Source organism: Hirundo rustica, chromosome 2 (genome assembly GCF_015227805.2).
Source record: "Hirundo rustica isolate bHirRus1 chromosome 2, bHirRus1.pri.v3, whole genome shotgun sequence".
Classification (NCBI taxonomy): Eukaryota; Metazoa; Chordata; class Aves; order Passeriformes; family Hirundinidae; genus Hirundo; species Hirundo rustica.
The window spans coordinates 21,931,749-21,959,632 of record NC_053451.1 but is presented as its reverse complement, the minus strand read 5'-3'; the positions used below and the strand labels follow the sequence as shown (position 1 = coordinate 21,959,632).

The 27,884-nt window shown below is 41.3% G+C and overlaps 1 protein-coding gene and 1 long non-coding RNA gene across 2 annotated transcripts in view; one reads left to right on the top strand and one right to left on the bottom strand.

The window, feature by feature from the left end:
• The window catches only part of LOC120749610 (uncharacterized), a 251,744-nt gene that overhangs the window by 170,700 nt on the left and 53,160 nt on the right, over window positions 1–27,884 (bottom strand). The window lies entirely within an intron of this gene.
• Window positions 3,911–7,433, top strand: LOC120749609 (lymphotactin-like). Its single transcript, XM_040057173.1, has 3 exons — window positions 3,911–3,995; window positions 6,468–6,585; window positions 7,308–7,433. Exons 1-3 carry the CDS (start codon window positions 3,926–3,928, stop codon window positions 7,411–7,413), a joined length of 294 nt encoding a protein of 97 aa, XP_039913107.1. The 5' UTR covers window positions 3,911–3,925; the 3' UTR covers window positions 7,414–7,433.

The following is a 27,884-nucleotide window of genomic DNA, read 5'->3' as shown; positions in this document are numbered from 1 at the left end:
AACTTGTGACTGCTTTGAGCTATGGCCGACTTCTTGCTATTCTAAAACCTCATGGCCTGTGAGGTTGATGTTCATCTGAATAATAAATTGGTTTTAGCCCAACAGTGGTCCCATCCCTTTATTAAGGTGTCAATGATACTCTTGTTCCTGTAACTTCCCCTTTCCACTAACAATCTTAGGTCTTCGACATATTCCTCATGATGACTGTCATGGAGCAAAGGAATCCAAAACACATACAGATTGGCCAAAGGGCTCTCTGCAAAGCGTGAGGTACCACTGAGAAAACTGAGAAACAGAAGTATCTGAATTTCTTCAGTGTTCTGAGAAAAGCTTGGGTTTATCCAGAAGCAATGAATTGGTTCTGATGCATTTCTACTGCTTTGGGCACTGACTATCCATGGTTCAGCTGAAGTTATTTATTTTTCACAAAGCTGTCTTCATCCTTCAGCTGAAGACTAATAGAATAAGACTTGGTTCCCATCCTTGATCCTACAGATAAAGCACACAAAAAAAGAAGCACTAAACAAAATCTGCCTTCTCTGTTTTATGTGACAGCTGAGGAAGCAGAAAAAGAAATAACAACAACAAAAAAATCCAACAAAACAAGGAAGAAAAAGGAAATTCATATAACAGAATCATAGAATGGCCTGTGTTGGAAGGGACTTTACCTAATCCAACTTCCACTACTTTGGGTGGGGATGCTTTTCACTAGACCAGATCGCTCAAAGCCCCCTCCAACCTGGCCTTGAACACTTCCAGGGATGGGGCATCCACAGCTTCTGTGGGCAACCTGTGCCAATGCCTTGCCACCCCCTGAGTAAAGAATTTCTTTCTTAAATCTTATCTAAGACTACCCTTGTTCAGTTTGAAGCCATTGCTCCTTGTCCCATGACTACACGTCCTCACAAAAAGGCTCTCTCCAGCTCTCTATAAGGGCCCTTCAGGCACTGGAAAGCTGCTAGAAGGTATCCCTGCATGGATTGAGAATATTCCACAAACTCACAAAAGTATTTGAGTCCTGTTTCAGCATGTACAAGATCTAGGTACATTCACAGAACCAAGTTTCAGCCACCTCTGTGTTTTTCTGCAGCAACAGCATTGCATGGGGTTTAGTTGACTTCCCACAATGGATTTCTCAAAGAACCAAATCTCACAGGACTAGGATTATAAAGATGAGGATCTGAGTACTCCTTTTGTAGATATCAGGTGTGGGTATAGCTAAACCAAAACAAGCTCATTGAACTAAACCAAAACAAAATTACTGAATGAAAGAAAGAGCAAAGGTCTCTGGGCTCTTCCCAACCAAATAATTCCCAGTGTAATTTTATGTATCCGAATACATCCAGTTGAATGGCTGAAGGAAGAGTTTGATTGATTTGATTTTTGACTATTATTTAAGCGCACATAATATATCAAGGAAAGATGGAAAGACCAGGGAAAAGCTGGAAGGAAAAAGCTGGCAGTGTAGTAGTGGTAACAGATGGTCTACAAGCAAAAACTCTATTATGATTAAGAGAAAGTATTGTTAATAGGGTTACATTTCTAAAGAAGGGGTCCTGCCAAGACCAGCACAAAACAGTAGTTATTAAAAATGTGATTGAAGCCAGTAACATAGATTGGAAATCATCTCTCAGCTGAGATGTGAGCACTGAGAAGGTGTTTGCTTCTACCCTATTATAATATGAATTAAAATACTAAACACAAACTACTGTTTCAGGTACTTATGAAATCAGAATGAAAACTACAGAGTAAAAGCAATGAAAAGCAAGGGAAGAAAATCATGGAAACATCACAGCTGGATGTCACTTGCTGCTAATTCTTCAACCAGTACTCCAAGTGTTAGGAAACAATGTATAATCAAAACACATTAGGGTCCACCTAACTTCACTTACTGTGTCCTGCATAAGGCACATATACAAATGATTCTAGAGATGACAGAGACAGATGCTTATCCCCTGAGGGTGACAATGTCCCTGCTAAAACCAGTTAACTTAGATACAGCTGTGTTTAAGCTGAGGTTCTTAAGTCCCCTCTGAAAGTCGCTGAATGCCCTCATTTAGTCTTCAAAAGTGATTAAGTTGACCTGGTGGCACAAATTCTACTTCAAGAGACTGCTGAACATCCACTAAAGATACTCATTTCTAGGAGTGCATAGGAATTTCTTCTTGGAGACCTTGGCCTCTCTTTTTTAACGCTGACTACTGGATGAGAAAATCCAGTACTACAAACTCTGCCCTGATACATAAACTCTTGATACTAGGCCAAACTCTGCTCACCGCAAATTTCTTTTCCTTCAGCAGGGCTGCTGTCATGAAACACTGTACATACCACAATTATTACAGTTAAAAGTTCTTGACCTTGCTAAAAATTAAGAAAACTATTACATTTAGCATTTGTCCCTGGTTCAGAATAATCATTAGCCAGGAACAACTGAAACACCCGTGTGTTATCAACATTGTTCTCATGCTAAATTCACAACACAGAACAGTGCCACCTACTAAGAAGAAAATTACTCCATCTCAGCCAAAAGCAGCACACTCTCATGCTTTCTCCAGTCCCTGCACTGACAGCTGTTCACAAGCCCAGGCACCAGGTAGCCCGGTGTTTTCCTGTTCACACCAGGACTAGCTGGGTTTTCCCATAGAGCTGCAGAGGGCACGTGAGAAGATTTCTGCTGTGAGGCTCTGGAAGAAGATGCCAGCTGAGGTGCTGCTTTGTGTGTGGCCTCGAAGTCCACAAATGGTCTGACAAATATTTGCAGGTCCAAAAACATTGGCTTGTAGCAGTGCTGCCCAGTAACTTAGACCACATTAGACAGGCAGGACAGCTGAACCTGGGTCATAGGGTTGGCACAGTGTGCCGAAAAGGGCACTTGTTAATAGAGATACAATTGTGGCAAGCTGACAGACCTGTTATCAGCACCACATTTACATGAAACTGCAATTAATGTTTTGTCTTTTCTACAAATTATGCCTCTCTGATTGCCTAGTTGCTTTCTTGGACACCATTCCTTGCACTAGAAAGTCCACATCACAACCCATCCCCTTCCCCTAAAAAAATCCAAAAATGAATAAGCAAACAAACACCCCCCCCCCCCAAACCAACAAAACAAAACAAACAAACAATCCCCTCTCCCCCCGCCCCCCCCCAAAAAAAGAAAAAAAAAAGAAAAAAGGCAAAGCAACCGTGACACAATCCTTTACAAGCTCTTTTTCCTGTTTGAAACCACTGCATACTAGTAATGCCTGACTGGCAAAAGGCATAGTGGCTCTGGATCTGTATGCAAAGGTGTATTCAATCTTGCTTGTCCCAGCACAGTGGTATCAGACATCAAATCACAGAGAAAACTCAAGAGTTCTGACAATCCACTGCTCGTAGGAGATAGCAGGGATACTCCTCCACAGCTACATGTTAACATGACAAACTACCCACAGCTGCTTGGAAAGAGCAAAGATGTTCCTGTTTCCATCATCCTTTAGCTCACAGTCCCCCTTTCCAGTGGTTCATTGGTCAGTGAGGTAATTATGAATGTCACTCTGTGTCTCTGCAGTGCGGCTTAGCTAAAGGTCTCAAGGCTGAAGTGCGAAATGACAGGAACATTTATTGCAGGTTTCCACTACAGCACAAGAGCTCTCACTTTTTGCAGCTTGAGATAAACCCAGCACAGAAGCAAGTGCAACCACAGTGGGTTTGAGCAGGAAAAGCCTTCTCAGGGGGGCTCTGGTTAAGCACTGGTGGGGGAGAGGAGGTGGTTCTCTTGCACCAGAAAATGTCCTGCCACTCAAATTTTCCACATATAGTCAGGTCCTCCATGACACCTTAAAAGTGAACACAAGAACTGACCACTGAATGACATTATATAAACCCTGAGAAACGGGGTGACAGTAGAAACTTTCTGCTCTGCCTTGACACAGAAGCCACAGCAATGAAGCACCACACTGCAGCAATCCTGCTCCTCTTCTGGCTTGGCGTCTTCACTCTGCACACAGTCAAAGGTAAGTTTGCAACTCGAGAGGAAAAGAGGAATTGCTCCATATTGCACCTGTGATCTCCTGAGCAGGATGGTTTGCTACAGACAGCTGATTTATAAGATAAAACGCACAAGAAATCCAGATGAAAACTGCAAGAAAAGGCAGCTTCATGGGGGATTTCATCTGATGTCCTACCAGAGGGTGATTGGTTTCTGCCTTAATGCAAGGAGAGAGTCTGTGCCTGAGAGCACTTGGAGGGTTTCTGTGCAATGTTCTCCCTCTCAGAATCAAAAAAATCTTGAAGGCACAAGGTCATTTATTCTCACTGATGCCATACACCTGTGTGTACTATAGGTTAGTAACATTTCCTGAAAAAGGCTTCTTGAATAAGATGTACTTTTTTCTTTTTCCAGATAGATTACTTTTATATGAATTTTATTGAATTAATTGTTCTCTCTTTTTCTCTAATTATATAGTCTTAATCCTTCTAATGCTACTATTTTAAAAAGTTCTTCCAGTTCTATATCATATATCCCATCTTGTCTTGTTTCTAGACCAATCTTGTGATACAGAGAGGGAAACTATCAATGAGAAGTAAAAGTGGGGGGAAGAACAGATTTATACAGTACCTTCTCTCTTTTCACTGAATCATACAATTGAATATCTTCTTTCAAACCAATCACCAACGCTGAGATGAGCCCTGTTTATTAGCCGTGCTTTAAATAATTTTGTCTGCAGTGCTGGTTAGGTCAGTAACTTTTGGCTATGAGTACCATCTGAAAACACCCATTACCACACACATTCTAATCCCAATTAGATTCATTCAGGCACATAAAAATCACACAAAACACCAACAATGTAAGCCATATGCAAACCCACAAATATACACTCAGAAACAGAGGAAAGGCGTCTTCACAAAACCACACCAAAACCAAACTGAGACCTGCTAATCAGTCACAGGACTGTGAAGCTACACAGCCTTTATGATGACCCACTGCCTCTTCAGCTACATCCCACTAAATCCTCCTATTTTCCTTGGTGACACTGCTCATCATCCTGGCAACAGCGGCTTCATATCACGGACTGCCAGATCCCAGTGTCATTGTCCAGGCTGTATAATTTGCCATAAGTATCACCTGAAAGTCTGAAAAAGCACACCAAGATGGTCTACCAGAGAGAGAAAAAAGAACTAGAAAGAATGATAAAAAATACCAAATAGACCTGGAAATAAAGGTAGTTATAGGTGCAGAGCAGCTGGGGTTTGTTCCTAGCCTTAGAGAAGCTTTGCTGCTATTCCTTGCAGACTGTGTAGTAGCAGAGGAAATATTTCCAGAGCTAGTAACAATTGCTTGACTGTCTTTGAGCTCTTAATGCCACATTTTGAGAACCAGTCTGATGCAGTAAGAAATGGGTCATGAATCATTCAAATAACTACATTGTGTTACTCATGACTAAAGCAAGATCAGAAGAGATATTCTTTCAGGCAAACAAAATCTCAGGAATTAGCGGATTTGCCAGTACCTTTTCACTGGCTATCCCACACTATCTCCAAAGACTAATGTGTGTTTGTCTCAGCTATTCCAATTATTTCAAATAAAGAACAGCTCACAGATAGCGAGACTGTGTGCAGCAGGTTTTACATTTAGCAAGGCACACCAGAACAGCCCTTGGACTTTTCTTAAGCCAGTAGCTCTCTAAATTCTTTATAAAAACCCCACAGAGTAGAGCAGTGTTCTGTTTGTTCCCCCCATGCTTTCCAAAACCTGTGTTCCATGAACAGGAGAAAACCAGAAATGGGCAAGAGGAGACTAACACCAATATATGCTTCATCTCACCTAAATGAGCTCCCAGTTTTAGCTATCATCATGTAAGATAACAACTGCCCAGAAAATTTTGCACCAATATTTTGATCCTCTTTTTTAATCACCACTGCATTTCTCTGAATTGTATCAAAATCTTGGAGGAACCTAAGGATTAAGTAGCACCCAACTGCCTATGAAATCAGAGTTATAGCCAGAGGATATAAACATTTATTCTTCTGGCAGATATATCTCCTTTTTGTCAACTATTTTTGTTAATACTACTTTTTAATGTGAGAGAAGTGGGGTTGCTTTCCTTTTCTTCACTTGGAAAATAGGAGGAATTACTAATACATATTCAAAATATATGTGGAAATCCACCCAGGAAAGTGCCAGTTCTAAAAGCTCATGGGTACTTGCAGATGATGCAGACCTAATTATGAATGATGTCAAACTCCTCTACTGCTACGGAAGCAGTGACTCCCTGGGCATAGATAACGATTTAGAGATGGTAGGATGCATCACAAAGAATAACTTAAGCTCTCTGATATAACTGGTATTGTGGCTGTACACCATGAGACTCTCGTGGTCTCACCACCACTATGAGTCTTTTGGAATTCCTAGTTTATCCAGCAATTATGGCTAAATATCAATAAAATATTTATTCCCTTTTCATTTATCTATTTTTTCCTTCTAGGGAGTGCTAGTAGTCAGTCCATGCGCAAATTCAGTTGTGTAACTCTGTCTACAAAGCAGCTGAACATCCGAAATCTTGTGAGCTATGAAAAGCAGCAAGTACCAACAAATGCCGTCATGTAAGTATCCCATGCACCCTTCAGACTTCCTTATGCAAACACAAAACCATCAAATAGGGAAGGGGCATCAGAACACAATCCATGGCACAAATCATGGCCCAGCTCACTAAATCTGCCTAGCCCAGGTCATTCTTCCAGTTCTTCCATGGAGGAGTCACCTGGCACCTGAGAGGGTAAGAGGAGTGGGCCTCAGAAATCTGGGAGGTGTGTGCTGCTCATGAATAATGGCAGGAAGAATCACTGACCAGCTCACATCTTTGTGCTCAGGGAGAGGGGGAAAATTTCAGCAAGGGTGGAGCAGTCAGAGGCTCCTTGCATGAACTGAGTCAAGGGGGCAGATCACGTGAGAAATATGGGGTAACTCTGAGTCCTGCTAGGAGCTGTGTTTGGTTGATTGAGCTCACAAGCATGCATTTTTGTCACATCTGGGATCTGCTCCTGGGAGATAAATGTTCATCATGATTCAGCATAAAGTCCCAGAAGAGCAGGTATGCTTGATTTTTAAAATATCAGTTTATAAGTACAAGACCATGTATGTTACCTATGTCATAAATAAGGAAATAATGTTTTTAACTGCTGTTATTCCAACTAACACCTACAAACTCCAGCACCTAATATTGCTTTACCACATTTTTCCTCATGTTCTGCATCAAAACCAAGAACAGGAGACCCAGGTTTAGAGACTGGGATTTAATCCTGGTTTGCTTTCCTTTTTCCTGTAGGTTTATCACGGCAGGAGGTATCAGAATCTGTGTAAGTCCTGATCAGAGATGGGTGAAGACTGCTATAAAGAGAATAGATGAGAGACGTGCTGCCAAACGAAAATAATCCAAGCATCTAAGGCCAACCAGCTGGAAACATCATCAGTAGTGCTGCAGACAACAAGGAAGAAAATCTTACTATCTGCTTTTATTTCCTATTTATTAAGTGCCAATAAAATCTTTCAACAAACACAAACTCACCAGAATCTATTCTTCATTGGTTGAATGCCAGCAGACTTCTTCATTTTACGGTTGAACTCTACTAGTCTATTTATTTTCTGAAATGCTTGCTAATATTTATTTACAACTCAATGTAGGTATCATCTCATCCTTGCTGTCCTGACCAGGGTGGTCTTTAAGAGTGAATGACTGACAGTTTCACACAGTGTAGTGAAGATGACCACACACAGAGCTGAAGAGTGCAGACCTCCATGCTGATGGAGATCAGAGCATTCTGCATTGAGTGATGGTTTTAAGAAGGTGCTGTCTAAGTCAGTCATCCACACCTATATAACCTATACACAAACCGATTTCATGCTTCAGGCTATCACCTGTTCAGCACCACATTCAGAAGATGATCCCTGAGGCTTCTATTTTTTACGTAGAGTACTGCACTATCAGCTCAGTTCACGAAGGTGTGTGAATGTTCTCACCAAGGGATGATGTGGAGTAATTCAGTGTAACTCAGTGTATGTAACCCTGTCAGGGGACTGAGAAATGGGACTTCAAAAGAGGAGGTGTAAAAGTAATCTAAGCAGGGAGCTTTGAGTCAAAGCTTGAGTGAAAATAGATCGGAGTTTGAGTTGAAGTTAAAGTTTATTGAAGTCTAAGCTGAAGTTAGGGTAAAAAGGAATTGAAGCCATTGAAGTTAGATATTATTCTCACAATACAGTGTTAGGTATTTGTTACAGCCAATAATTGGCCACAGCCCTAAACAGTCATAAGGTTTTTCCCACAAACTACAGGCAGCTTGTTGTTTGCATTATCTGGCAGCCTTTACAAAATTACATAAAGACCTTGATAGTTACATGTGCAGGTCTCTTCCTAGTTCTTTTTTCATTTCTATGAGGTTCTACACCACAGCCTATACCCAACCAAGGCTAAGATATCTCGATTCACAAGCTCCACTGTGCCCCCTGCTTCATCTCTTATCTGTTCTGTATAATCCTGTTCAGCCTTGCCTGCCCTGGGGAAGCCTTATCCTACAAATAACATCTGTGAAGTTACTTTAGTTTTGCCCTCATGTGAAACAAACCTGAAATAACTGGCTTGCTTTTCCCCGAATAAGAACAAACCATGTCTGGAATCTGCATTTCACAAACTCATAGGATCTCCCTGCCCTAGAGAACTATGTACATAGAAATGTCTTATTGTCTTAAAACTGATACATGCTACTAACAGAAGGCTTTGAATTTTAATAAACTTACTATAAACCTGAACCAAATGGCAAGTTTGGTTGCAGGATTATAATGCAGATGGTTACTGCTGAAACAGGTCCCAAGACAGCACAAATCTGAGAACTTATGGACAAGTTAGCTAGAGCTGACACTACTGCTAACTCATGACTCAGATGGCTTTGGAATGATTTGATTTCAAGCTTTCTACATCATATTTCAGCTCACATTTCAGATGACATCTCTTCAAAAGTCTGAGTACTTCAAAAAGAGTTCATACCATGCTCAGGTGGTCCCCACATTATCAGAAGCAGAAACGGGGGAGCTCTCTGCTCAGAGAGAGAAAAGATGGTATTTGAGGACCTTGAGGGGCAGAGGAGAGGTATAGGAAGAGGTGCTTCTAAGTAAGGTTCCTTTCCTATTACCACATGTATGCAGGCTGCACTGCTGCTCATCTATGAGCTTTACATCCTACAGAACCTCTTAGTGATACTTTAGGAACTGCAGCACCTCCAAACTGCACCACAGAAATAAGATCAGACTACTCTAAAACCCAGTCCTTACAGTTCCCTGCTTTGGTCAAGTCTTTAGACAGAATTTGTCTCTCATGGCTCACATTTTGTCAGAGCTCAGCCCTGTATGAGGAAACACATTTAGTTTCCACTACCCAGGACAGGTTTTTAAATAGTGCTATTGTCAAAGAAGGGAAAAGAAGGATGACTGTGTTACCCTACAGAACAGACCAAGTCAGGCTACTGAATCCCTGTTGTAGGGAGTTATGCTTCCTTACTGAAGTTCTCGATACCAACAAGACTAGAGAAAAATAGTTGTTGCTACAAACTTTGTAAGGAGAGCTTTACAGGTAGAAAGAAAAGTTGACAATAAGATGTTACTGGAGTATGGCACTATAAAAACTATGTTCATTACTTTGGAATTGCTGATCTCAAGGCCCCAGATCCTCATATTATAGACAACAGAAACACTCCTACTCCCTTCAGCATTGCCACTGTATTGGTAGGCTACAAAACCAGACCTCCTATAAAAACATATTTATGGTAAGCGCTCACAGATAAATACCATAAACTCTGACAGATTGAATTCACCCAGGACTCAAACTATCTAACATGTTTTGCAGGCAGAATTTTAATACCTATGCTCATACCTATGCTAAAGTGAATATAATTTTTTTTAATTAGGACTCTCACAACCTGAGGACAGATTAACTATCACACAGCAATTAATACTTTGTATCTGCTCATCCTCATCAAAATTCATAGAATGATTAATAATTTTTAAAGGTGAATCATCCTACTTAACAGCTACTCCTTGTTTGTTATACCTTGCAAGATCTGTAGAGATCCTTGTGCAGTCCTTGGCAGTTTCTGTTGGTGATCAGGGCTCTCAGTATCTCCACCTACTCCAACAGGAGTAGGTTGACTCAGGTGATCTCTCTGTCTTCCCCTGACTGCCCCTTACCCCAAAACTTGCTGCGGTCCCAGTTGTGTGCTGTTTTTGTCAACTCTAGCTATGGATAATGTGGAAGCTTACCCGTAATAGCACTGTTTCTCCCCAGCACTTTTCCCTAAGGCTTTCAGAAGAAAGAATGGAAAACGTGATTAACTCTCCTTTTCACACGCACAAGCAGAAAAGGAAAGTGCAAAATGAAGAGCCAGAGTGCTGCACTTGTTTTGGAGCCAAGTAAGAGCCATAGTCTTGGTCTAAGATCCTTAGGAAACAGCTACAAAACAGCAAAAGACACTTACAAAAATGACAAAAAATTAGGCTTAGGGGCTAAGATACACTTGAAGATTTGGGGCTGTGGTTGGACTGATATTCTCCCAGCTCCACTCTTCTCCAAGTGAGGTAGAGAGCAGGAGACTCCTGGTCACCAAGTCCCTTCTTCCTCAACCTTTACTAGATTGCAGCCAATCTTCTTTGACTCCTTTTATAAAACCTGTGCACCACTTTGCACAAAGGACTCTCCAAATACACATGGGCAGAGCAGCGTGCATCAATATTTGAAACAAACCAACCGTATCTTTCCTGTCCCACACCACTTAAGTTCCCACAGAGACTTAAGAGATGCACTCTGTTTGGATCTTTGGCACAGGGGAAAGGCAGCAGAGAGCGCAGTGGACAAACCCTCACCCCTTCCCTCACTTCAACAGAGGCAGACAGGGCAATTCCCCAGCCCTTTGGGCACGCTGGCTTTTTTTGCACAAAAGCAGTAATTCTTTGTAGGCAATGACTTTACATAGCTGCTGCTGTATTATTTTCACTACTTATTTATAATTAAGGAACTGGAAAGTTAAAGGTATACAATGACCATCAGCTTTCCTAGAAATTGCTAATGCATCATTCAGTATCTAGTCCCCCAGTTAGGGATATTCCTTGATTCTCGGAGGTTTTTTGGTTTCTTTTGGCTTGGATTTTTTATATGACTTTTGACTACCTTTTGTGCTTTGCGTTATGCAGGAGATTTTCATCAGCAGATCACCTATTTTAACAGATTGCTTGAGATCCTTCATGGGAAAAAGAAAATGGAGGAGTACTGGGTACCTCTGTACATAAGTGATGCCATTCTGACAAATATCGGTGCATGACATAAAATGTAAGATATATTAATTTAGTAAAGCAAATATTTTCTTCTCTCATTCCTGTGGAAAAATGCAGTGCACACATTTTGGAAAGCTAAACCTCATATTCTAAATTGCAAATAATAGATTAGTTAACACAAACTATTGGGACTTGCTAGAGAAGATGCTAATTCGAATTGTACAGCAAGTACAGGAAAAAGTGAGGGGAAAGAGGGTAAAAATAGAAAAGGGGTGTCAAGAAGTCATTTCAGCAGGAAGTGGTATGAGGTAACTGCCATAAAGTCCTTAATAAATCATAGTCTTTTAGCAGCTCCCTTGAGTTTTCATCTCTGCACTGCACGTGCACTAAGTCTCTCTCCACCTCAGGAGAAGAAGCTTAAAAGAAGTGCTGTAAGCCTGGAAGCCCTCAACTACTCTCTTCCACTGGCAAAGATGTGGGAATGAGCAAACTGAAAACACTTGAAATTACTAATCTGCAGCTGCTTGCCAGTGTAATTCAGAACACAAATTTTAGCTGGGCATGATTTGTACAGCACTATAAAGCTGTCTACAGGGTGTTCTGTGATCAGCATCATCGCTGTCACTGTCCCAGGGAACAGGAAATTCTACGGGCAGTAACACATGACCTGATCCAGGGGCACCTCTGACTGCCCTTACTGCCTGTGGGTGTCCATGGCCACAATGGCCCTTTGTCATGCTGAGAGCTATTTCTGTCTGTGTTTTACCACCTCTTGCTATCTACCCACCCACAACTTTTAGTTTGGTTAGAGAATCAGAGAAGAAGAGAAGACACCTACCAAGACAACTCCTACAGACGCTGCACAGAAGATTCAAAAAGTATTCTGCTGTTAGGTCATGGTTTTCCTTCCCTCCCATCTACTGTTGTACGAAACAGTAAATAACTATTCCAAACAAAGTATGGGATTGCAAATTAGATGAATCTTTAACTTTGTGAGGCTCATTTGAGATATTTACAGAGCATGTTCTGGTTCAACTCTTAGATCTTTTAGAGGAACAACAGAAAAACGGGGGCACACAGCAGGCTCCTTCCTGGAAGTTTTGGGTTTTCTTCTCATCTGTGTGGCTTACAACAAAAGTGTCTAGACCAAATTTTTACTTTTGTTATGCAAAGGAAGTGGCTGGTCCTGTCACCACAGCAGAAGGAAAGGACTCCAAAAATACAAGCTCATGTCCTGCTCTCCTAATGATTTCTTGTTAATTTTTGTGCAGTGTCTGTCATTCGATTTGGGCTGAGTACTATGTATCATATTGAATATTTCTTGCAATAAGTCCTTAAAAATTCAAGGAAAAAAAACCACCTCAAAAGCTATTTAGAAACTGTAACACCTGAAACAAATGTGATAACTCTTTTGTTCCCTCTGGGTTTCTGAGCCTTTTGGTTCCACTCTGGGGCTGCAGTTTTCTCAAGAGCCATTATTGTTATAAGACCAAGCACTAAGACTTGGAGTCTCTGAGAGATTGGTGTTGAAAAGAGTGATGGTAAGAGCGCATGAGAATGTGACTGCACACCAGTGGACACATGTTCAAGACGAGGTTTTTATAGGCTCCTCAGCAGGGAAAATACCTTCTTGTTTCCCACCCTCTGCTGTCTAACATCCTCCATATTGTCAGCTCTAACGTGCCCACTTCTCTGAAGCCATTAGCAAGTTACTCTGGTATTTCCCAGTAGAACAACACTGACTCACACAAAACCCCTCAAGTGATAATTCCCCAGTGCTACTCTGTGCAACGTGAGAAGAAAATGAAATGAAGAAAATGTTAGGGCTCAAGACAACCTCCAGTGTCAAAAACTGCCTATAAATAAACAAACCCTGAACAGGAATTGTCATGCTATGAGTTGCCAATTCACCCGGTACTGTCCGTGGGGTGCTTTCCATGAGGTGCTGTCTGGTTCAGGTTTGATTTATAAAGGCCTTCTAGCATCAGTATCTCTCATGAAGGAGACCACGTCTGCTCAGAAGGACCTGTTGTAATAATATCAAATGAGTTAAACAACTAATCTGGCAAAATATTGCAGCTCTCCATTTCAAGATCTTTATTACATTAGAAAAAAAAGTGAAGTGGTAATTACTTACTGGATACAGTTCATTACATGGTTATAAAAAATGTACTCTAAGGCATATTTTTTATGGGCTCAGATTTAACTTTTAAAATGAAAAATCATCCAATTGGAGAAAAACAGTTGGAACTTCACTCTTTAAACTCGAATAGGTTGATTCCTCCCTATTTTGACTATTTGTAGCGAATGAAAGTTACAGAGATGCATCTTTTAAACCAGAGTTATAAGAAACAGTTATCACTCAGAAAACCTTGGAAGAAGCTTTGTGATTACTGCTACAGGTTTTAGTAGAACTATAGCTGGGTGGGATTTTCCATCTCAAAAACCATTTAAGAGCTCTCAGGACTTCAGAAGACAGTCTGGAATTACATGAACAATACTTGCAAACTCTTAAAATGTGTTTTGCTTCGAAGCCCACGGACTTCCCTGTGGCTGCCAAACAGAGCCCCTATTCAAAAGCAGGATTCAGGAGATGGCTTGTGATGGTTGTGTTCTGCAGGAGAGAACACATCTTCCACACTTTCTCTCAGCCAGCCCAAGCATGCTGTGGGATCAGCCAGGGCTCCCTGGAGTCAGGAGAAAGCACTAAACTTTGGACAAGCTTCACCCCACAGAAGGGATGCGTGGTACCTCTCCAAGAGCTGCTTCTAAAGGTACCAGGGAGAGGAACCACAGGCACACGCAGCCATTACGATTGGGGCACATCACTCCCCTTAATAAAACTGGCCTTCCCTTTGATGTGTGATCTTGTCAGTGGTCTGTTGGGCAGGAAGTGCCATTCTGTGCTTCTGCGGGGTCCTTTATGTGCCACATTCGAAGCCTGGGCAGCACAGTAAGCAGAAAAGTAGCTAAATTAAAACTAGCTAAAATAAAACATATTTCAGAGAACTTCGGCCACAACAGGATTTGAACAGGAAATGTCTTCACATGGTGGCTACTGACAAATAATGGACAGGAAAGACATAGGTCTTTGTCACCAGAATTTAAATCTTCTACATATGCCCAGTGCCCACTTCTCCACTTCCATTTTTTGCCAAAACCAGGATCTTAAAAATTAACAACAGTAGATAAGCTCAATGAAATGAGGCTCATTTTTACCACTTTCTTTTCTGCCTGAACACAGAAGCCACGAGCAGTGAAACTCACACCACAGCCACCGTGCGCATAGTGAGATGCACATTTCCAGTCCAATAGGAGGACAGGAATTCCCAGCCACGTTGCACCTGCAGTCTGGGGAGTTTAAAATTCATTCTCACAGAGCTGATTCCTCTGATCAAAACAGCAAGAAATTCTGTTGAAGGCAGCTACAGCATAACTTGCCTAATTAACTATTCATCTTAGTGATAGGCTTCCAACTTCATGCAAGGAGAGTTCCTGCACCTCAGAAATTGCCTCCTTTCTCTCCTGTAACTGTGGCATCTGGAAGCCAAATATATAATGTCTTTTAATGTGATTGATGCCTTATAGCAATGAGCTGCATGGGTTAATGATATTTTATGAAGATTCCCAAGCCAGTTTCAGATACAGTCTTTCCCTTTTTGTCTTGCACGCTTGAGCTTCACCTCTTATCTACCATTTTCTTATCTATATAGACCTAATCTTCCAGTAACCTCATTTATCCATCTGTCAGCTTTCTGGCAACGTATCTTACCATTTTGTTGGAATCTTACCTTATTGCTACATGTGTTATAGATGGATTCACAAAATTTGTTGATTTTGGAAACAAAAAGAACATTCAAGGCAAATGGGTACAAGTAATTTATACAATGAAGTCTTATTCCTGACTTTGTACAGTTAATACCTTTAGACCACCGTTGCCTACTATTTGCAGTGATGACACAACCTCAAATCCACAGACCACACCTGCTGCCGAAGCTCTTATGTGATGTGCATAATAACAAACAGGAAAAAGCCTTTTGTATAGAATTAGATTAATCTAAGCACAAAGCCGCACACATTCACACAACATGGGAAAGCCAAACCAAAGGACACCTCTGGCTTTTCATGAAGTGACCCTTGCGCTCGGAGGTTACTGAGTAACTGAGTTTTCTGCCGCTGTTTTTGCTGCTGCTTATTCACAGTGTTTTCCTGGAGAGTTCTATAACTGATCTTCCCCCTTGTTTGCAGAATTGTTAGGAGTTTTTCAGAGCCAAATAATTCTGGTTTGGGGGAGGGATAATTCACCATAAACATTCTCATGTGAGGAGAGAGGTGCAGGAGAAAGTCTGTAGAAAAACACCCTGAAGGGGTTTTTTTGTTGCTAAGTACTAGGGCTGTGCAGATGTGACAAGGCTTAGAAGGGTAACCAAGGTAGCTAATAGCTCTGTTGACTAACACACTAAAGAAGAGAGATTTTGCCAAAAATTAGGTGAAAAAAAGACAAAAAAAACAGCCTAGGAGACTATGCTGTGAGGATACTTTGCAAGGAATTTGCTATTGGATGCAAGTTTATTTTTTTTTTTTCTAAAAAGCCAGTGTTAAAGGCACAGCAGGCAGCAATAGCTATTAAGAGGGACAATAATTGCAATTTGAGAAAATAATTGCAATAATTGCAAAATGAGAAATAAAAGGGAGATGGATTGGTCCTGTCATGAAAAGGGAACAACAGGGAAGGAGAGTAGTGCCAAAGGATTGTGGGGAGGCAGAGAATGCAAAGACAAAATCAGGAAAGTGAATGACGGGAAGAAAAGAAGAGAAAAAAGAAATCGTAGATGTGGACCTTGGTGCTCATGTCATGTCATTTAGAAGGCAGATTCCTGAAGCATGATCTGAGAACATGCTCACAGCTGCTCTGAGTTTCTTGGAAAGAGCTGCCCAGACTGTCATCTCTGCCAGAGTGTGCACCCTCTGCAGAACACACCCGTATGGGGAAGAGAGGAATAATGACTGGGATCACCATTACTCCCCTAGAGCTCAGAACAAAGCTGTTGGTCTTCTCACAAATATACTTCATTCTTTTCCAAACTGCGCCCCCGAGAGAGGAGGGGATGGCTTCTATTTTTGGACACCTACCTTAAGACAAACCAACCTTCCCTCTGGAGCTGAGCTGCTGTGCATGCACAAGTTATAGGTGTTATATAATACTGGAAGTTGGCACCAAAAATAAAACCACTGCAGTTTATACACTTGGAGAAAAAGGAGCACAGACTTCATTCTATGTAAACATTGGTCTGTCCTTGGGAGAATATTTTGAGATGTTCCTACCAGCAGTACTTAGTTCTGCTCCACAAACGTATTTGTTTCCTAAGCACAAATAATGGTTTTTGCCAGGTACTTTTATCCTTTGGCTTAGTTACCCTTTCACCAACACTTCTCCAGCTATTTTCTGTATACAAGGCCTCCCAGAGTAGTTCCCAGTTGCATGCAGCAACACCAGCTGTTCAGATACTGCACATGACCATAATTATGTATATTCATAACAGAGAAAATTATAGTTATGCTCAGTGTACGAACAGTTAATATTGCTGTCTGATTTTGTATGGAATGTGTGAAGACAAATGCACTTAAAAGGTCCCATTAAAGCATTATAGCAAATCTTGGATTAGGACTCAGAAGTGCAATGGCAACCTGGCCTTACTGCTCTCCTGCAGGTTCCTCACCCAGCACACCTTAACTAGGTGAGCACTGATCTCCAGCAGAAGCAAGTTACCATGGAAATATCAGATGAAAGATCAAAAATAAAAGACCTTCCAGCAGAGCAGAATATGTCATTCCCAACATACACACAGGGCTAGACAAATGCATCAAAGACTGCATTTTTTCCAGAGACCATGCCCACTCCTGACACTTGTCCCAAGACCACATTATCTTCCAGATGGATTCATAAGGCTCCATTAGCACCCCACTCCCACCCTCTGGTCCAGCTACAAAGGCTTCCTCAAATGAACACTCAGGGCCATGATCCCTCCTAAACCAGCTCCCAAGGCCATGTGTATTCCTGAAGTTATACCCAATCCCAACAGCAGTCTGAGTGCCACAGCCACTCTTAAACCCATTTGTAAATGTCTGAACAAACCTCCAACACGTACTAAACAGGGCACGAAATACAGCAAGGAACAGCAAACTCACACAAAGTATGCGAAACTGTAAATCACTAGGCAGCAAGGAAACCTCTGAGCATTCAACCATTCAACCCTACATCTCTGCTTGTGTTTTCTGGGAATTAACGACTGCATGAGGTTCAGAGCCACACCGCTGTAACCACATCATGTGAGGAGCACTGTGTCTATCACACTGCCCATTGCTAATTAGATGGGAAAATGGGGTTTGAGCTCTCTGAGCATCCAGAAGCCTTTGAGTAAGACCAAGCTCATTGAATAAACCAAAACAGCTCCTTGGAGCCACAAAATTACATTATTTCACTCCAGTAAGGAATCCTGCTCATACAACTGAAGATGACATTTAATAGTTGAGATTTTTTTTAAATTAAAAAAAAAGTTTTGCAAACCAAAACATTTTGCGAATTCATTTTTACTTTGGCAAACTATTGAGTTGGCAATATGAATAGTAAATCCCACTAAAATCCTGAAAGACTTAATTGCTTCATCTGTCTAGATTTGTGTTTATAGTTCATATTTAAATTTTAAAATAACATGTACCTTTAAAATTTTCTTGATTTTATAATTTAGCATTTATAGATAATATAACTTAATATAAAATATCCTGAAAATATGAAAATTTAATTTATCCTTAAAATTTGAAAATTAAATAAAGCACAAAGACTAATTTCCTGAAAAAATTAAATAGAATTTGTTTTTAGAAAGTTTGCATTTTGGTTTAATTTGAGACCCAATGAGAAATGAGTACTCTTGGAAAGTCCCATAAATCCTGGTATTGATGCTAATACAGCGTGGGATGAGGTACTAAACATATATTAGCTGTCAGAACCAAGGAAAGATGCATGAGAAGTCTGAAATCCGGCTGAGGAACTAAATAAGTTCCAGTAATTCACTTGATGCTTATCTGTCAGCAATTAGTCCAACTTAGCCCATACCAAGTAATCACAGAGAGCATTTTAGAGGGCAAATACAGAGATGGAGAAAATCAGATACCCCAGAGTTACAGAAATTGTGTTCTGATTCATTTTTAAAGCCACTTGACATTTACACCTATGACAAAGCTGTGGGCTGGTGAAATGTGGCTAATGGAAGGGAAAATACAGAATAGGGGAGTCACAATGAACAAAAGCTGGTTGGGGAAGGTCCAAAACCACCTCATTTTTACTCAGATAACAATTGTGGAAATTGTCTCTCTTGCCACAGTGTTCACAACATCGTGATGCCCACCAAGCACTGCCCTCAGAAAAACCCACGAGATAACCTTCTTCACAGAAGAGCAGGGAAAGGAGACAGGAAAATGTAGCTGCACGTTTGAATCCTAGTTTAATACAGCAAAGGATTTTTTATGACCACCTGCCACCCAGCCACCTGTTATAGGTTTCAGCAAATGTTTAAGAGCTGCACAGGGTATATACATGGCTGCTTTGAACTGGCTCTAACTGGTTTAGAGAACTCAGTAAACAAAATAAGAAAAGGCACCCTAAAACCTAGGAAATTTGCAATTCTAGAAATCAATGAAAAGCAAATATTTTACAAGTCAATTAAGCTACAACTTTTTCCTTACAGCTTTGAAAAAGCTGCTAAATGTACTAAGATCCTTCGGGGAATCTAAACTCCCTTTATATATGAAACAGCAAAGGAGGGCTGGGCAGTCTGTCCTACTGTAGTCTAAGCTCACCATCAGATAAAGACCCTTGGAGTAGAGAATTACTTCAGTTTACTGAAGGTTTGCAGCCTTGTGCTAGAGTTTCTCCCCTCCCTCTTCTATTATTTCAGATTAAATTTGCCATGGACAGTACCTACCTACCCTCAATGTTCCAAAATAAAGAGAAGAAGCCCTATCCTGTACTTCTGCTGGAGTAAGCAACGTTACTTCTAAGGGCTCCATGAAGGCTCCCTTTCTGCCAGGCTATCCCCATCAACCTGCTGCCATCTGAGGCTTGCTCTTCTTACCCACAGAGCCACCCTCACTGAAGGAGGAGGAAGGCTGGTGGGAGCTGTCCAGAGTACAGTGAGCACAGACAAAACCTCTCATCTTCCTCCTAACATTCTTAAAAATGCTGCCAGACCCTCTTTTTAAAATGTAGATCATACAGACAAATCACGCAGTCCTGTTTAATTCTCTAATTCTTGCCTAACAATTCAGCTGTGATTTTGGGTCTTTCTGGCTATTAATTTGGTGTGATTTTTTTCACTTGGCAAACACAAGTCATGGCTCCTTTTTCACTGATGTAACAGACAAATGTTGCTGGTCCTCTCGCAGTCAAGTAGTAAACAGATCCAGACACACTCACTCAGTCCAGCAGCACCATGCCATCGCTACCCTTTGACTCAAGCAAAATTATTCCTTTTGATGCCAGCAGCAATTTGACAGAATACAAGATGAAGGACGTGCAGAATTTGGCCCAGTAGTTTTTGACTGACAAAAATCATGGTTGCTTTGGCTGTTTATTCCCATAGGAATTATTTTTGTCGTTGATAAAGTGGGTTTCTGGAAAGCACTTTTAGGCTTCAGAAGAGCTGATTCAAGTCTGAGAGGGGGAGGGGAGAGCAGGCAGGTGGTGTGTGTTAATTTGAGATTTATCAGATCAACTTATCTTTAGGTCTTTTATCTGCCAAGTTCTCTCCTGGGTTTATTCAGCACTGTATAAATTACTGCCTTTCTGTTTCTGCTACTGGGAGGTCGGGCAGCCAGTACCTCACAAGATTCACAGTGTCCTTCTTCCAAGACTCCAAATACAAGCTGGTACAGAGTGGAGTCAGTGATCCTCCACATACAGCTAGGTAAGGCAAGAAGGCAAAAGAACTGCCAGGAATGAAATAATACTGTATGAGATTGCATTTTTATGTGAGCTGCTCCATCTCTCTTTCCTGGCCTCGGATCAAATCAGCCAGAGTTGCAGAGCTAACTGTAATCCTGTTATAAATCCCTTCCAGGCAAAGGAATGTCCCTCCTTGCTGTAGGCCAGATTCTTTAGTGTAAGACAAATGCTGTATTAAATTTTGATTTACCTAATGGACATATTCCTGTGGTTTAAAGTCACAGGTTAAAAAATTATCTGTTAAATCACTTTATTTTTAATTCTGAAAACATTTACCAGTTTTTAAATTAAATGGTTTTAAGAATAAAGCCCGAGCACCCAAACAGACGGCTGCAGGCATGCTCCATCACTTGAAACAGCTAGTGAAGCTGAGCCTTGCTAGGGGAGGCACAGTGACTGTTTGGGTCTCCTGTGTTTCTCTGGGATGCAGAGTTGCACAGTCCTTTCCTCAGTGTCTCTACAAAGCCATTATTACACCAGAAAAAGTTCTCTGCTAACTTCACTTGCTAAGACAAGTGTAAGCAAAATTGTCCTTAACTACACAGTACAAATGGTCCTTGTGTCATCAAAAGCAGAGTTTTGCTTTTGTTAACTATTCAGCAGTGGAGTTTTCCACTGAAGCAGAAGTAGATCCCACATGTGGTATGATGAGGAAAACACAGATTGTATCCGAGCATGCTGCACTCTGATCGTGAATGATTTAGACTTTAAAACATCTTGGACTCCTGCTAGTGATGCAGAAGGATCCTTCATAACAATTGACACTATATAATCTACATCTGAAATCATGAAGAATTCTGCTAATGGCCAAGGAACTGATCTATGACTAAAAACCAAGAAGCCTGTACTACTCCCATACCATCTGTAGAGGAGTAGCAACAGGGAGTTGTGAAAACATCTATTCAACATGAAAAGAATGCTTTAGGCCACCCAATGGACGTCTATCCAGGCCAATACTTTGGACCTCACTGGAAGACCTAGACCAATCTTAGTGCCCAGAACTGGCCTCCCTACACCACCACTTCCTGGGTGAACAGAAATGCCAAGCACTCAGCTACTCCTGTGCTTCATAAACTCCTCTGGGTGCTTTCCTAAGCCACACTTCAGGTGACAAGGATCTCAGTTAACCCCCCTTCTTGCTTCCTCAGCTGGTACCCATTAGAACTGAGGTAAATCCTGAGAGGAAAATGTCGTTTTGAAGGTGTTCAGAATGGAAACACTCTGCAGAGAGAGGACAGCAGGTTTTAAGCCTCTCAGTCTAGATCATCTCAATACCACTATATTTGGTAATAAAACCAAGTTACTCTTCACACAGGAATGGCTACTGTGACCCCAGTAGCCAAAGGCTGGAACAGTAAAAGTGTCAAGAGTGTTTCTATAGCAATCTTCACAATCCTTATCCCTTTCACAGTGGAGAAGGTGGGATCCCATATGCAAGGTGGGAAGTTCAGTCTGTGCTTGCCTTGTGTCATGCACTTGGCCAGCTAAGATCAGGAGACTGGAAACAATTCTCTCTCCCTCTCTCCCTCTGAACCAGACAATGAGCATCACTGTAAATAAGATGCTTTCTACTGAGCACAAAGACAGGTCTTATCTGAAATACTCATTACAGCTGTTTGCCAGAGTTTGCCAATGTTTAAACCTCTCCTTCATGTTTATTTATGTGATCAATGCTAAGATAAGCTTGTTATTCTCTCATTTCCAGTTCAAGTCAGTTGTTGTCTTCCTTCATATCTTTATATATTCAATTGATTAGCAGAGTACAGTAAATCAAAGACTATTGATAGAACCAAATGTGTGGAGTCCTCCCTTTCTGAGGAGGCTGGAATTTGATCTTCCCTTTGTGTTAACTCCTCCCTTGACCCAAACCCCTCTCCTGCAATGCCCTATAAAAATACCATGACCCTGCCTTTGCTGGTCTGTCATCTGCATCTCCCTCCTCCTCTCCAGAGGTAACTAAATGGATTCTTGAGCTTAAATAAAGGAAGACCCATCTCGTTCTTTCCCCTGCCAGCACCAGCAGCTGCACCCTCTCTGGACATGATGAACTCAGTAGCTACATGATGTTACACAAATGGGTTTGCTATGAGTTGCTGAGAGTTCTGGTACAATAGGCTTTTAGGACTGATGTTTGAGTCACCTGGGTATCTTTCACCCAAAGCATCTCCAAGCAAGGGAAGCACTTGTAAGGCTTATGGATTAAAAGCAGGGGCTTCCTCCTTCAACACAAATACACAAAGAACCGGTGAGCACTGAAATTCAAGAGCTCTGAGAGACTATGCTCTAGCAACACTCTTCAATAATTCAGCACAAAGGGAGAAAGTCTAGGGGCCTGCTGCTGAGCTGGGCAGTGCTGGCAGAGCTGTCCTGGGATATCTAACAGGGATTTGCACAATGACTCAAAACTGTCCCATCCCAAAACAGGAATTCTGGTCTGACACATCTCTCCTAACAAAAACAACTGTGATCCCCTCAGACAAAAATTCAATATAGAAGTGTCACAGATCCCAAGAGCTTTGCTTGTTTCTGGGCCCAGTTCATTCCTCCTGGCCAAACAGACCCTCAGGAGATTCCATGAGAACTCCAACAGGCTCCCACAAAACTCTTGCAAGCTGAGAGCGTCCCGAGACTTCAACAGAACACCACATAGCATTAGGATGTCAGAGGGATATGCTCTATCAAGGAGAGGAGAGGTGCTGACGGCTGTGATTTTAATCTGGTTTCTCAGGGCTTCTGCTGCCCCTGCCATGGAGCCAGCAGGGAAAACAGTGACAGCTCCAAGCACCCATCACTCTGGATCTGCAGACCATGCATGAGCTGTGTGGCCTGGCCCCAGGACAGACCATGTGTTCTGTCACTTCAGATTAGGAAAGATTTGGGGTCCCTAACCCAAAGGGAAGCAGATATTGCACAACTCCAAAGCAACTGTATGAACACGAGTCTATTTTAGGAGCTGGAAAGTCCAAAGAATCCTTGCTCCAGGTGGCATGGGCATGGTTCACCAAATCCACCCTCTTGTATCAAGAAGTAACAACCATTCTTAAATTCTTGGACATAGCCTGAAAAATCTCTAAAAATAAAGTTCCCAGAGAAACTGGTATGTGTTTTAAATAAACAAAATATCTGAACATTTTTCCCACTCAAAAAAAAAAAAAAAAAAATCAGTTGTATAGAAAGCTCTACTTTTCACAGAGTTTTGTCATTTCCAAGAGTCAAAAGCCTTGAGTTTCACTACCTCTAGCTGTCAAAACCTAACATTTAGACTGCCTTTCCTACCTGGGAGTGTCTGGTTGCATAATGAACATTTTTAAGACTTTATGATATCCTCAGAAACTAGGGGATAAATATTACATATCATCACATAATGAGTACACTGACATGGAAACTGAGTGCCACATCTGTTGTTAACTACTAGTAAGTGTTAGACCTAAGAACAGAGCGAAACTCTTCATTCCAAGGCATGCCTTGGAAAATGCTGCAATCTGCCATACTCTTGTCTTTATTATTGCTTTACATAACAATAGAGCTAATTAAAAATCTCCTAAGTACTGCATATGAATTTCAATTAGTGTAAGTTGTCACTTGCTTACCTATTATTTAGTGGATTTTTAAATTTATATGGAGTCTCCGTCATTTCCAGATAAGATCTGATGAGGAGAGCCCTTGAATCTATAATGCAAGAACATACTGTAGTCCATCCATTATACCAGTTTTATGTATTTTTTTTCCAATAATTTTGTACGTACATCCACATCGCAGCATAGATTTATTTCCTAAACTGAAAAAAAAAATGTGATGAACAAACATGTGTAACATTAGGAAGAAAGGCAAAGTTAGTTTGACTGCATGAGACTGACAGTGGAGTTGATTCTCCATTGTTCTGTTCTTTGGTTCATTGCACTCCCAAAAGGACAGTGAATGCTGTATGCAGAATTGGGGTCACATGTGAATTAGTCATAAAACTGTCCTGATTCAGTGGTGCCTAATGCTCAGTTTGAATGTGAGCTAATGTGGAACACTAGAACTTGGAATAAGGGAGTCTTTTTTTTTTCAAAGCTGCTCCCTTGGAGTTTTTAATCTCTCTATATGATTTTTTTTTTAGCTCTAAGATTCAAAAGGGAAAAATAAAGTCACAAAAATATGATAAATTGACTTCTTTTCATTAGACCATTATTGCACTAAGTAAACATGCAGATTACCTCTGGTAAGAGTGGCTAACCACTTTCTACTTCAAAGGTGGCAAGCCAAACGGAAATCCATTACTTAAAGGAAGCTTTCAGAAGCTGTTAGGAGTTACTTAACAGCAAGTTCTCCTATGTTGCTTCTGAAAAACTTTGAAGAGATATTACCATGTGTATAACAAAATTCCTTGCACCACTGAAGTACCTCTCCTTCTCTATCCTTTCAGTAGCTGAACATCCTGTCTCAGATGACATAACCAAATTACAGCCAAAACATTCATAAATGGTGGCTCCAAGAAAAGACCTCACCCCCATCCACAGGGAGTGGAGTGTTTTTAGAATGACAGCTATGTCTGAAGATTTTTTTTTTAAATAAATAGTGTATTAGACAGACATGTACACACTAGCTAGACAGAAACACAGATGATTTGTTTTAGAGGAGTTTTCAGAAATAACCAGCACTGTTTCATCCTCCCCCTCCTTTTACATAAATAGCTACAGGCATGTTTTACATGCCTTCACATATAGGGGGTGAGATTCTTGCCATTGTACAATGGCAGACACTACAGCAACCTCCTGGTAAAGTCTAAACCAGCCCACAGCATGTACCTGTACAATAGGTCTATCATTAAATACAGATCTAGCTAGAGAAGACCCCCACATTTCTGACATTCCAGTATAACTTTCCACAAAGGAGTTGAATGGACTCCTCAACCACACAGCAATTTTTCAGTCTTTTTATTCTGAGCTTTTCCAGTGAGTAGGCCAGGGAGTTTTCCTTTGACAGTCTGTCTCAGGTTCACAGGACAGCCTGCTCTTCCTGTGACTTACCTGAAAGCCCTGTCAGCAGATTCCTCATTCCAGACTCTTGCAACCTGAAGGTTAGTCCCTCCTACTCTCCCAGATGCAGCAGATATTCATTGAAAACTTTTATATAATCTTATTTTAAAAGTCAGATATTTTTCCCCTACTAAGATGGGGCTTAAATATGTTAATGGTGACAGAAAACGCAGCACGAAGTCACAGTGCTGAATTGGAACTTTTCCTTTGCCAAACCTCTGGCTCATACTGGACACCAGCATCTCTTTGATTGCCTGAGGAGCAATCTCATTTTCTCTTACAGGAGCTGAGTTTGTCTTCTGCTGGTGCTGGGATGATGCAAGTATGTCTGCAACCCAGTATTAGTTTTTTATCTGTCCCTAGTTCTCTCCTGGCAACTCTCCCTTTCCTCAAGCAGAGCTAGCTAAGTGGCAAGCAGCTCTGAGGGTGGACCTTCATACCTACACAAAACCCCACAGGAACAGGCTGCGTTTTGTGTGAACACAAGCTGAGCCTCATGTAGAGCTATGTGTAAGAGGATGTAGGAAGAGGGGCTTGATTGCTTTCACCTTAGTTTTCCTATCCCACCTTCTTTTTCTAGCTAGTGCTGCTGTCCTATATATTTCTGCTGCTTTTCCTGTCACCCCCTTTTTGGTTATTCCCATTTCATAAAAACTCCCATCTTATTTTTAGATCCATTTCTTTTCACAATGTGCTTTGCCCAAGGCAAAAGCAAATATATATAAACAAATCTTCCAGCCAAACCCTGAGATCTTTTCTCAGTGTTTGATGCTCAGCCTTCACCAGAGTCCCTGTTCTTCACAGGTCACTCCGGCTTTCTGCGCGAGGCAGCGTGGTGTTAGAGAACTGATAAACCAGAAGGAAGAAGAAAGAGAAATAGATACAGTGTGAGCTCAAGCCTTCTCACAAGCTCTGCTCAAAGCACAGGGCAGAAAAGGGTGCTTAGCTCCCCCAACCAGCTGACAGCTGGACTGAGCCCCAATGCCCAGCTTGTAGCCAGCCCTCAACGTGCCCCTGTACAATGTGCCTTCCCCCTTGCCTCTAAGAGATTAGGACGTGCCTGTTAAAACTCATCTAAGGAAAAGGCAGAAATATTTCTGTGCTGCAAGAATACTTGTCCCAAAAGGCAAGGTTCCCTCAGATAACATAACTCCCTGCAAGAGAGTATGGCCCGAGGTGAGCTGGGAAGGGCACAGACACCCAACACTGCCAGGACTGGAGGTGTGAGCCAAAGGTAACAAGAATTCTCTAACGAGAATCGCTAAAAGCTGGTCACTGCTGCCATTGGGCAGCTATCTCATGCTTCAGCCGTCTGTAAATCGCTTTGTCTGCATGAAAGCAGTGAACCCTGCAGCAGCCCACATGCTGTACCGAGGTTATTTGTTAATGAAGCTACATACACAAACACAATACCCAGAGGAAGGACGGTTTGGAAGGGGTTTTGGAAGGGCAGTCATAGTGCGTGCCAGCTACTTGAAACATGAATCCATCTATCTCAGCAGAGCCAGATACAAGACTGAGCAGGGGAGCACGTCCCCGAAGCACACATTGGAATCAGTTTCACCAAGTAAGTGTTATACTTGCTACTTTCTTTGAGAAATGCTACAGAGGGAAGGAAGAACTTATACAATCAGTAAAATAGTGAAAATATTAAAATAAATATTAACTATAAACCCAGTAAAACATTCTCTGTATGCAAAATGCAGTCATTGCATTAATGAAACATTTCTAAGGAAACTATTCTGAGGTGGTCAGAGAAGATGGAAGGATCTCTTCTACAATTGTTAATGGAGAAAAAATAAACAAAGGGGTGAAAAAAAGCGAAAGCAGCAACATGAGAAACCAGCGGAGCATAAACTATCAATAGCTCTTTGTTCTGCTCTTAATATTTGACTTGGTGAAGAACAAGCCTAGGGCTGAGGATACAACCGGCCAATTGGAAATTGAAATATGTTTGCTCTCCTTCACATTCGCCAAAACCACTCAGTGGTTCCTGGTAGCTTTAGGTTTATGTCAGCTGAGACTGCAAAAAAGCAGCGCTACCTCAGGACTCCCAGAACAAATCTACTTAAGTGGCCCTTTTCTCCAGCTCTCTATCTCCTTTGAGGCTGACAAAAGTTTGGCATATATTTGAAGGATGTCTGGCCATGTTCGAGCCTCCAGAGATAACAGTTATAGGAACAGGGATCCCAGACCCTGGGCCTCAGTCATCAGAGATGTTCCTCTGATTTGCAGAGAAATATGAACATGACTAAAGACTGTGAAATTATAGTCTTAACAGAAAAATAATATAAATTTTTATCTGGTGGGGAGGGACAGAATATTTTATTACTGCAGTGTAAGTAACGAGTCAAGCCTTGGTTCCCCAAAGTCAGAAAGAATTCTGACCAAGGGAAGAGTATAGAGTGAACTAAGTCTATTCTTAAGCAATAGTAGTTTAAGTATTGTAGAAAAATGGGATACTCAGACAATGATACAACTTAAAGCTGACATTTTCCAAACTGTCTTCTGCTTTATAACACGACCAGTAAAATGCATGAATAAAACTTGGGGGAGCAGGGGATAT